This window comes from Crocodylus siamensis, chromosome 11 (genome assembly GCF_052110815.1).
Source record: "Crocodylus siamensis isolate JL-2025a chromosome 11, ASM5211081v1, whole genome shotgun sequence".
Classification (NCBI taxonomy): Eukaryota; Metazoa; Chordata; order Crocodylia; family Crocodylidae; genus Crocodylus; species Crocodylus siamensis.
The window spans coordinates 61,375,577-61,387,711 of record NC_143405.1 but is presented as its reverse complement, the minus strand read 5'-3'; the positions used below and the strand labels follow the sequence as shown (position 1 = coordinate 61,387,711).

Here is a 12,135-nt window from a genome sequence, read left to right as displayed (position 1 = left end):
GCAGGGTCCTTCTCAGTTGGGGGCCTTGAGCTAGTGTGGATTTTGGATATGCTTATCACATATCATTCCCAGTTGTGTAAAATACATGGATCCTCTTCAAAGAAAGTAGTTTTTTATCAGTCTCATAGAGAGATCATCTACAAGGTCTTTTTTGTAACTGCTGGGTTTACTGTGCTGCACTATCCTTCCTTCTTGGTATGTTACTATAATTATTTAATGGACTTCATTCACTTTGGGCTCACGCATCACATTATCTACTCAGCTATGTAGGAAAGCAAGAGAGGAGTTTGTTCTCGAATTGGTCCTGCTTACTATAACTTCAGCGGCAGAAAAGTTAAGCCAAGCCCCCTTGCCTGCTCCTCCACTGCAAGGAAGTGCTCCCTCCAGAGTACCTGTCTCACTGCACCAATAGGGCATCAGTTGTTCCACAAGGGAGGTTGTAACTTCCTTGCGTCCCACAACAAGGCAAGAACTGTGACTTGGTTTCTTAGGTCTTTTTTGGTCTCTTGAAAGGCTCCTTACAGTTAAGCAGTTAGCAACATGTGGCCACCCCCAAGAGACTCAGACCAGAGCATGAACTGGGAATCCAACTGCATAATCAATGCATTTTATATTATGCCGCTCCTTGTAGGTAAAGCAAGGTACAGTGGAGCGTCTCATAGTGGGATGACAAGAATAGAATCAGTTCCATAGTAAACCTAGTGCACCTTCTTACCCAGCGTGCTCTTTTGCACAGCGTGGAAATTTTTGCATTAAGTTTTAAACCAAGACTGCCAAATTTATGATGCAAGTTCACGATGTGGACAAATATCCGCTAGCGAACAGGCTGGGACTATTAAACGCTTGGCAATTAGGAGCAAAAGTCAGTTTGAACTCGGGTCTCGAGAAATGTAATGGGCAGTGAACTAACCCACTGTACAGCCTAATCATCCTGTGCTACATTGCTAAAGTGAATGGGAACAGTGCTCTTAACGTTTAATTTCTGTACACAGCATACGTCCTAGATGCATATTCATAAACCATGTGCTACTGTCTGTCCATCTATCTTTCCACAGCTCTGTCTATTTAAGCGACCGGCTGCAAATGTTAATAAAGCACAAAACAAAGGACAAATACTATGTCTGATGACCTGGGATTATCCAGGAATTTTGCTTCCATTGGGACTACCTGTTTGGGGCTTCTGGGGAGGTAAAAACCCTGGACTATACCAAGACCCTACAATAACTGATTTTTCCTCTGCATGACCTGAACAGTGGGGTTCACTGCAATTTGGGAAGCTTATTTCCAGATGGATTCTCTGATTCACTGTAAATGTGTCAAAGAGCATAGCCTGGCAGTGTGAGGAAGAGAGATGAAATCAAATAGGAGGGCTTTTTTCTGTGCTAACTGTATCTTCATGCCTTCAGGTCCGTACGATGACACGGCCCCTTATTCAGACCACAAAGTTGTATTGATCTGACGGAGGCTAATAACCTACAACAGGCAGGAAGGATTTGGTGCCTTATCTTCTCGGGGGTAGGGAGGGGGGGCAATTATTTGCATTTCTTATTAAATCTGAAGCATTGCAACACCAGCCCTAGACAAGAGCGCACATAATGGAAGACACCACATTTCTAATCCTTTGGTAGGCAGACACTTTCGTCACAAAGAGAGAGCGGAGCAGCATGCTTGGATGCTTTGAGTGGCCATTGCAGGTCTTCCTAATCAGTGTGTCAATATTCTCTCTCTTTTGCCAGAAGGAGGAACGTGTGAAGTTATAGCAGCACACAGATGTTGTAATAAGAATCGAATTGAGGAAAGATCACAAACAGTAAAATGCTCCTGTCTACCTGGGAAAGTGGCTGGGACAACAAGAAACAGACCTTCCTGTGTTGATGGCAAGTAGCATGTCCAGTTTATTCGTGACGTGTGGAGTATGTGCCTAGCAAACAGTCTATATGTGATGTATGATTGTAAACAGAGCTGTGTTCCCCGATTTGGCCTTTTTTGTTTCTTTTTTAAAGGACAAGACACACATTTGTAAGTGTAAACTGTATGCAAAGAACTGGCCTTTTGCAATCCAGATATACCTTGCCTGCTACCTTACAGACTGATTCTGCAACCCATGCTTGGGCTATTACACACAGGATTAGCAGCAGCACAGTCAGTGGAGCTATTCACATAAATGCAGCAAGTCTCGTGACAGAATCACACCTTTAGTAAACAGACAGCCAGTATTATCCCTTGCGTCCCTCTGCTGCAGCCCCCGCCTGCCTCATTAGCTTATTACAAGTGACAGCAATTGTTTGTCCTGAGTTAACAGTTTGAAAAGTCAGCTGCCAAAAAACCCCAGCGATAATAAGCATTGTGGGAAGATGGAAAGGAACTGGGCAGTTGATTTGGGTATGGCACATCTCCATTATTTATTAAAACCCAGCTCTGGCCGAGGTACCCCAAGCAGAATTTTGTCATCCATGGTCTCCCTCGGAAAAGAAAACTAGACCGGGGGGGTTCCTATGGGAACTGAATGGTAGTGCTCAACGGCTCAGTTGTTACTCCAGCAGTGGTATCAAGACGCATATTCCCGGGATTATCATCCTTTATATAATTTATTTCATATCCATGTGAACCAGTAATGCACACCGAGCAGAGTGCATACCCCAATGTTGAGCCAAATTCAATGTCTGAAGAAGCTGTTGAGTTCAAGGGCTTAGTTGCTGCTTTTGTTACGAAGACAAACTGGTAAATGTTGCATGATCAGTAGCATCCTGTTAACCGGGGTGGGGGGGAGTTGTGAAATGTTTCTTATTTATGTCTTTCACTTTTATTTGACCATTAATGATCTGGTGGCGCCATTGCCTGTACTACTTCGCAGCGCCAAAAGCCACTAGGCATCACGTTTTCCTTTCACTCTGAATCAGACTGCATACTGCTCAGTGCCAACACATTCCTCCGAGTGGCAGGTCTCAGCAGCGCTACGGTACAGCTGTTATTTTCAAAGCCTCCTATGTTCCCTATTCCGGTGCAGATTTTAAAATGTGGCTTTCTATCAGAGAGAGAGACAGATTTGACAATCTATTTTTCCTGGCCATCTTCCCTCAGTCACATGCTGCAGGATTTTCAAAGGGGCTGCCAACAGAGCAACAGCTGTTTCAATTTTAACTGAAAGTTAGATGAAAGTTCCTGTCGGCTTTATGGCCTGCAAAAGCATTGCAGCCAGGGTCCTCTGCCGCTGTCGTTAAATATTAAGTACACAGAAAAAATACGCTGTTCACTCGTGGGGGAGGTGGACTCTTCAAACTTCCTCATCTCTTCTTTATGGCGTGTCGGTTGTAGTTTATCGATGTAACCTGTTTTTCTTTCTTTTCTTATAATTTCAAAAAGGCTTTCAAGGTCTTAAATTGTGAGGCCATAATTCAGAGCCAGTTACCCTAGAAATGCCATTCAACCTCTGGACTCAGGCCTAGGAATGCAACTATAGTAGCGGTGAAGGATTACACTTTAATTCACACCTTGTCATGTTTTATTGCTTAATTATTCTGGTACAAAGACTCTCAGTCAGGGGGAAAAAATGCACTCTCAGGAAGCTGCAGGTGATACCTGTTGTTGGGCTTCACTAAAAATAAACTGGAAACTTTGAAGACTTGCATGTTCTGCATCAGGTCATGACAAATGGAGCCCATAGGTGCAGTGCGGTGGCAGCGTTTCATTCAGAGGTTGCTGGTATAGCAGCTCCGAGGAGGAATGATGTTAGAAGTCAGCTGCAGGTGTGGTTTGGAGTCACTCTGCTTAATAGCTCTGTCTGGATTACAATGAAAAGCAGTGTTATCAGCTGGGGTTTTGAAAGGGGCGAGGATGAAACAAAGGCCGATGTGAAAGTGGACTCCTCCTCCCACTGAAGTCTGCGGTAAGACTTCCAGTGAGTACAAAGGAAGAAAAACCGAACCACAAAGGAGCCTTTTCCCCTTTTAAGTTTGTAATTGTTGCAATCAGGACACGGGCTCTTTTGTCAGTGATTGAGGAAGGGTTAGGATACCGATATCCTGTTTACAAAGATCAACTGCAATGGCATTTTCTTGACCCTTTGTTTTATCCTCATCCTTTGCTGTTGATTCTGAACATGACCCATCGTGGGTCAAAGCCTTCAAGGTCTGTAAGTACTTGTTCAATCTTCACTAAAGTAAAAACTCCTTTTATCTGATTTCAGTAAGAACTTTACTCGGGACAGCTCCCAAATCCTTCCTTCCTTGGTCTGGGCTTGTTTTTTAATTGGCGCGTTACAAAGGCTCATCTGTAAACACATTTCCCCCTTGAATGACTATCGGAAAACACTAAAGCTGGTTTAGTCTGACAAAAAGATGTACAAGGTATGCTGCTTAAAATCATAATCTGTCACAGAAAAACTCTCCTCGATCCGTGCCTTCAAAATGTGTTATGGATGCTCTTGCATACCTGCTGGCCCTTATACACCTACCCAAGCAGACACAGCGTGTTCTGAGAGGGGACTGGATGACTCGTGGCTTGGGAAGAGAAAATAGATCCCATCTTGCCAACTGGACCCCAGCTCAGGGTGAATTGTTACCATGAGTCAAGTCATCTGCTGGCTATGCAGTTGCTTATATGAATAAGTTGGGACCCTGACTCCATTAAAATCTGTGGGCCAAACTCTCTCATACCTACTGGAAGCAGGTTCAAGACCTTGATAGTTTGCAGCATTTCAGATGCATCAGAAAATGCCCCAGGAGGATGTATGGATGCCAGCTGGACAGGATACAGAGCTTCTCCTTAACCCCCATAGAGTCCCTGAGCCAGAGCAGGTGAGCTTGCAAGGCCCCTGTCCACGTCCTTTCTTTTTCTGTGGATAAACTGTGTCAGTCGTAAGCAGTGTCAGCCTGGCATTTTTCAAGGGCCATGGGAATTAGTGCATGGACCTTTCACAATGTATTAGTCAGGATAAACAGCCCTTCCCTGCATAAAATCTGTTTCTGCAACCCTTGCTCAGGCTGAGCGGGGCTTACATAAGCAACCTTCTGGCTAGCGCGTGAAGTTCACCACGTGGAAGTGCTGCTTGTGCTGTGAAGGATGGGAAGTAGGCACTCGTCTTGAAGGACGCTTGGCAGAGCATCACTTCCCGTTGCATCAACAGGCTCTCAGACTTGGAAACAGGAACCAGTTGCCTAGACTTTGAGAGTACAGCCCAACTAGATTACAGCAGTCGGCATTGCGTTATTAAAAAAAGCACAGAAGGATGAATATATACTGCCTGGGTTATACTGATACAAATTATACCAGGCCAGAAATGGACAGACAGGGTGCATCTACACATTCATTAATGTGCCTTAGATATTGCACCGTTAGCTTACTGCTGCCTTAATAAAGGACTAACTAAATGCACAGTACCTAAAGTTATAGTGGATATTTAGTGACGCTTGGTTCAGTGACCCCTACTATGCATTAGCCTTATAACACTGTGCAGGAGGCTATTAGCACAGTTTTCGCCATGACACACCACTGCACAGTGTTGTTAAACCAAGGCGCAGTAAGCATCTCATGTAGACATGCCCACTGGGCCCTATCCTGGCCTAGCTACCTGCAGTATGTAGCTATCACTATGCCTCACTGCTTGATGGCAGGGGAAGAGGGAATGGCTGTTTGCTTTTAGCCAGACAGCACCTAACTGGTACATCTGGGACAGGTGGAGTTGCACCTCTGCTTCTTTCAAGAGTAATTCTGCACTAGATTGGAAGAAGTCACCCCAGTGTAGGGGGCTCTGTCATTTGCCCTCTGCTGCACCATCGTAAACGCGCTGTCTGTCCAAGCCACAAGCTATCCCACCCGGTCAACTGGGAAAACATTATCCTGACACCCACCCCATTTGCCGTGGAGTTACAGAGCAGCATAAGCAAGGGAGAAGCAAAATCTGAAGTTGCTCACTACGCAGCAAAGCCAGTCTGTTGACTCATCTATTGTACAAACGATGCTGCTTGCTTTCAGGCTTTACTCCTCTTCTGCCAGTCTCTCTGCTGGAACATTTTGAGCACTTTTCCCCTTCTCAGAACTCATCTAGTGCCTCAGTTGGAGACATCCTTTGTCTTCAGAATTTGCCTTTTCACTTCATGCCCATGTTTGCTGTTGGATTTGTTCCTACTCTTATGTGCCCTCTTGAATTGCCCAGACATCTCCCACATGCTTAAGCCCCAAACCTATTGCTGCTGTCAGTGTGCTATCAAGCTCCTGATTTGGCCTCCTGACTTACAAGCCAGAGGTTTAGACACGTAGGAATTGGCACTGAGGTTTGTTTCACATTCAGAAGTTAGACTTCCATAGCTTCTATTGAACTCCTCTTTACAAAGACAGGTATATGAGCAAAATGTCTTTTTTATGACATATGCACACTACCCCTGCATGGTCGTATCAGCCATTCTTTTGAACTTGCACCTTCTCTCTCCACGGGGTTTTTTCCCTTCTCACTTGAAAAAATCCTTTCGCTAGAGGTTTATTGCATATATTTTCATCCTTCCTGTGCATATTTGAGCAAAATGGTGCAGTGCAGGAATGTTTGCCCAAATACCAGGCATTTTTTATTGTGTGCCACCTGACTAATAGTGTTTCTTCTTTGCTGTGGGGGTTTATTCCTTTGACTCCTAACTGAATTGTTTTTCCTTTGCTTGTTTAACTTGGGTGTTGATAGTCACATACTCTGCCTCTCTCCAGGGCCTTCATTTTTGCATTGCTGTTTGCCCAGCAGCAAAACAGATGAGCATTGCCTTTGCAAGTATCTAAACTATATCTCCGAGTAAAATTTTTCCTGACTTGCTCTTTGTTGCACCAAAACCCAAAGTTGGTCCTTTTAATAAGGAGCCCTCTAATATTCCAAGTTAACAGACTGACTTTTTCAAGACAGCCGCCTCTATTTCTCCTTTACATTGGATCTCCTTGGATCCTTTATATATATATTTTTTAAAGGCTAAAATTCTGCTACCATTGGTAGACCTGCTAGTAGGGCTGGGAGTTTGCTCATCATTCATAGATAATATGTGGAGGGGAGAGCTTGGTCTTCCATTTTTTTTCATTATTCCTTAAAAGCTCTCTCTGTATTCCCTATGTGCATTCTCCATATGGAAAGTATGGAGTATATCTAGCCCTCGACAAAAAGTAGTGCAATTTTTTTTTATTCCGCTTCCATTTTACAAGCCTCTCTGGTTTTCAATCATAGTTCAGCTTCTTGTATGAATCTTTGTTTCCAGACCTGCTAAACATATTAACATCATATTTAAAGGCTGGTGGGGGATTTACAATCTCAGAGCCTCCACAGCAGCCACACATTTCCTTCAACTTCCTCCTTGTTGCAGACAGTGCCCCTTTCACCAGATATTTAATTGCAGTCTGTTAGCTCAATTCCTGGGTTTTCTAGCTCTGTGTATTATATACATGGTACAATGTGATATTTGCATGACAGTGCAGACTTCAGAATAATTTATTTATTTTGCTACCAAGAAGAAATGGCCTTGGCATTGCATTGAGTTGGAAGTTAAATTAACATTCAGCTACCTCTGCACCCAGAGCTTCTGGCACCAAAGAGAAGCCACCTCTGGCATCTCGAGATGTTTTAGTTTGCTGCGCCCCGAAGTCATTTAAGGCACATTACGCTGCTGAATGTGCTACGGCGGCTGGAATTAATGCACACTATGCCGCTGCCTCATGCAAACACCAACACCATTAAAGCGGTGCAAAAGCATTTAACCCACTTTAAAGCGTCGTGCACACATGCCCCTCACTTCAGCTATGCACGCCCATGGTCTCTATGTTGCCAGTTGGTTCCTCAGAAGGTTAAGCATAGCCCTTTATAGCAAGCACCCAAGTACACGTGGACAGATAAGCTTTCCTCCCTCTATGCTTCTGCCAGGTCATTTTTGAAGATGGTTTGCTTGCAAGCTTTTCATTTTAGTTGTTCAGAATCTGCTAATTCAGTATTTTACTGGACGTATACCACAGCAGTGTTGCTACCTGCCAGTTGGCAGGCAGTGATGCTTGCCGTGAAGTGAAAAGGCTCCTATTTATGAGAGCAGTGGTATGGTTTGGGGAAACGTGCTCCAAGTTTGTATGACAATTGGCTGTTTCTGCAGACACTCCCAAGAGGAGCTAGGTTAGCTGGAATATTCTGGAAAAGCAAAAACAGAAGAGCAAATAAGAAAGAACAAGCACAAGGTGTTTGGCTTCTTTATTTCACTATATAGTAGCAGAAAAACCCTGCGTTGTTATTTGCTTCAGCATTTTGCAAGGGTGCTACAAAAAACAACTGAGAATAAAATACATGCATTGTTTTACTTTTTCTGGTTTTAGATGGTAAACAACGTGCACGATACCGTATCATTTACAGTGGTATTGAACTGTTATGTAGTCAATAGGAGGTTGTGCCTGTGTATTCTTCAGGGCCTTTGAACAATATATAATTTGTTCATCTATACAGAAATGAGCTGTGTTATGGTTAATGGTGCTCTCATATACACGTGTCTCTAGTGCTGGAATTTATTGTCATCTCTTCAGTGTTAGCATTATTAAACTCTCTTCCAAAGGCATAATTCACTGTATTTCCTTCATAAATGTGGAGTATTGTTTCATAAACAGAGTGTAACAAAGAATGCATGCGCCAACATGTTGCGTTAGCCTTAAGGAAACCAGCTTATAGGAACATTTGCACGGTTTTCCAGTTGTGGCTGCTTTTGAAACTAAGATACATAGAATACTGCCCTGAACGTCTCATAAATAAGGAAGGTCATGTCAGCGTTTCCCAGCTTTCTCGATTTACTCCCCATTATTATTCAAGTTCAATGGGTCCTTCCAGAAGGAACTGTAAGAGTTGGGTGCAATTCATAATTTGAACCTTTGTGTATCATGGAGAAAGGTTAATGCACTCTCATGCATTAGATTCAGTTTCTGCTCTCACACCATTTGCCATCAGGTGGGACCCGACACTGGATCAAGGGATGGTGAAGCAAATCTGATGCAGAGAATATGAAATAAAATAAGCCAACCCTTCTCTTTCCTCACCAACCAGGGATCATATCAGGCACAGAATCCTCGACAATGAGGATTGACGGGACCTCAGGAGGTCACATCCAGTCCAACCCCCTGCTCAAAGCAGGACCAGCCCCAACCACATCATCCCAGCCAAGGGTTTGTCTAGCCAGGTCTTAAAAACCTCCAAGGATGGAGATTTCCCAACCTCTCTAGGTAACCTGTTCCAGTGTTTTACTACCCTTGTCATGAGAAAGGTTTTCCTAATATCTAAACTTCTCCTACTGCAACATGAACCCATTGCTCCTTGTTCTGTCGTCTGCCCCTACTGAGGACAGCCCAGCTCCATCCTCTTTGCAACCCCCTGCAAGGAGTTGAAGGCTGCTGTTCAATCCCCCCCCCATGGGCTTCTCTTCTCCAGATTAAATAAACCCAGTTTCCTCAGCCTCTCCTCACAAGTCACGTGTCCCAGCCCCCCAACCATTTTTGTTGCCCTCCGCTGGACTCTCTCCAATGTGTCCACATCCTTTCTGTAGCAGGGAGCCCAAAACTGAACACAGGACTCCAGATATGGCCTCCCCAGTGCTGAATAGAGGGGAAGCATCACTTCCCTTGACCCACTGGGAATGGTCCTACTAATGCAGCCCAGGCTGCCATTAGCCTTGTTTGCAGCAAGGGCGCACTGTTGGCTTATATTCAGCTTCTTGTCCACTATAATCCCCAGGTCCTTTTCTGCAGAGCTGCTGCTTAGTCAGTCAGCTCCTGCGGAAGTGAGCCTGACCAGTCTGTAGTTCCCCTTATCCTCCTTCTTCCTTTTCTTAAAGAAGGGCACTATATTTGCCCTTTTCCAATTGCCCAGGACCTCTCCCAGTTGCCATGAGTTTTCAAAGATGATGGCCAGTGGCTCTGCAGTCACGTCAGCCAACTCTCTCAGCACCCTCGGATGCATCACATCCAGCCTTATGGACTTGTACACATTCAGCTTTTCCAGATGTCCCTAACTTGTTATTTTGCCACTGTCAACTGCTCACTTTCTCCCTAGAGTGTGCAATAGCATCAAATCAAGCAGCAGAAAAATTTAATGAGGGGCACCCTTTCCAGTGGGTATTTCTCTGATGCAAAGTTATGAATTTTTGAGGTGTTACCTGTCTTTTTGCCTGCCTATGGCCTTGTGTATTAATACAGTTTTGTGAAAATGTCTGTATACCATTAACAAGACTTTGTCACTTGAACTAAGCAACCCCTGAACACAGTACTTTGGTGGTATAGGACAGCTTTGTCATTTTTAAGGGTTGTGGGGTTTTGTACTGATTCTTCATTCCCAAGCCACTGAGTCCTTGAACAGTCATCTTGGAGAGGAGAGAAGTGCAGGTATCACCACCCTTAACCTTCCACTCTGATTATAAGCACCAGAAGGAGGTCAAAGGAAAAAAAGTCACTACCAAATGCCCTCCCTCGGTACGTACCTTTTTTCTATAGGCACCAGAATCTCAAAGGATCCTTCCCTCTCTGAGGAATGACCTACAGACAATAAGATACACCCAGAATATTGACAGGAGCTAAATTGACAGTATTTTCTTTAATTATGGAGAAGATGCCTACTACAGAACAAGCACACATATAATGTGTTTTGAAGGTCACAGTATCTAACACTGTGACCTGAGTGCTACAAAAAAAAAATGACAACTGAACAGTTTCCACCTTTGATGTTTCCAACATATCGTGGGCCTAATATGGAGTGACAAAATCTCCAACTTCACTGGTGTGGAATGGGCCAAGATACCCAGCATGTTCGTACTCCTGAGACTGAGACACCTCCATTGGTTAGGACATACGAATCATATGAGCGATGACCAAATTCTCAAGGGCATATTCCACAGAGAACTGGCCACTGGCAAAGGTCAACTTGGACACCCCAAACTCTGTTTTGTTGATGCCCGCAAGAAACACTCTTGTGAGCTGTGCAGTGATGGCCAACACTAGGAATCAATTGCTTTGGACTGCTGTGAGTGGAAAGCTGCCATGAAGCAGGGCCTATGTCGCTTTGAGACAGAGAAGAGGTGTCGGAGGCAGGCAAGACAAGACGGTGTTTGGCATGCCGGCACAAGCTCAACCGAGTTTGTACATGCAACTTGCCAGAGGATCTGCTTGTCGTGCATCGGACTCAGAGCTCAGGAAGCTGTGGTGGTACCCAATAACCAACCAAGGGTGTAATCCCGATGGTCTCCTAAGGCCTATGGCTGCCCATGGTGAGCATCTAGCACTGCAAAGGGAGAACATGGATTTCTTAACTGATGTCAGTATTGACAAACTGAAGTCCATAGCGGTCTCCAAGTTTATACCAGCTGAAAGTTTGGCCAAAAGAAATTTAGAAATGCGGTCATCATACCAAAAGATGCTTGCAGTTGAGGCCGGATCCAAAGCCTTGTGAAATCAGTAGAAAGACCCCTATTGACTTTTAGGTCAGGTTCTGAGTAAATGCTTTGTTACATACATTCCTTTATCCATCAGCACTTATATCATGTGAAAACAATACAGTCACAACGCCAGTAGTTTTCTATTTATCTAATGTGTATGTTAGGTGGTATCAAAAGAACAATGTCTTTTCACCCGTCCCCCCCCTTTTATACAAGTGCTTTCAATCAATTCTTATTACTTCAAGGATAAGGGAGGGGGAAAGGTTGGCTTTTTTTAAACCCAAGAAGTCATCTTCGCATCCCTCTAGCTGTGCTCCGGCCTAGATAAAAAGAGATCTCAGGGTCCCGTATTATTAATGCACTGTCTGTATGAATAACGAGCAGGCTCAGTGAATTATTTCACACTCCTGGGAAAATCTATAACCCTGTCCTTCTGCAACACCATTGGAAACTGAGCAGGAGATTCGCATTTTTCGATCAGGTGAATTCAGATGACTTCATTTGTAAAGGGGGAAAAAAGTATACTCATCCCCACTGAGACCCATTTAGCAAACTCAGAGACACACAGCATACCGTATGTATTTGAAAAGAACAGGAAGCTTAGCTGTATACCATTGTGTCTCAGGGGTGTTTTTTTTAATCCAGAAAAATCTCTTCTTGAACTGTCCTTCTGGCCGGACTCTCTTCTCCCAAAATTGCTCTCCTGTGGCCTCCTCCTGCA

At 44.2% G+C, this 12,135-nt stretch overlaps 1 protein-coding gene across 1 annotated transcript in view; it reads left to right on the top strand.

The window, feature by feature from the left end:
• The window catches only part of TAFA1 (TAFA chemokine like family member 1), a 312,360-nt gene that overhangs the window by 245,188 nt on the left and 55,037 nt on the right, over nucleotides 1–12,135 (top strand). Inside the window, exon 3 of the mRNA XM_090022617.1 lies at nucleotides 1,737–1,877. Coding sequence (XP_089878743.1) covers nucleotides 1,737–1,877 — 141 coding nt within the window. The remainder of the gene's footprint in view (nucleotides 1–1,736; nucleotides 1,878–12,135) is intronic.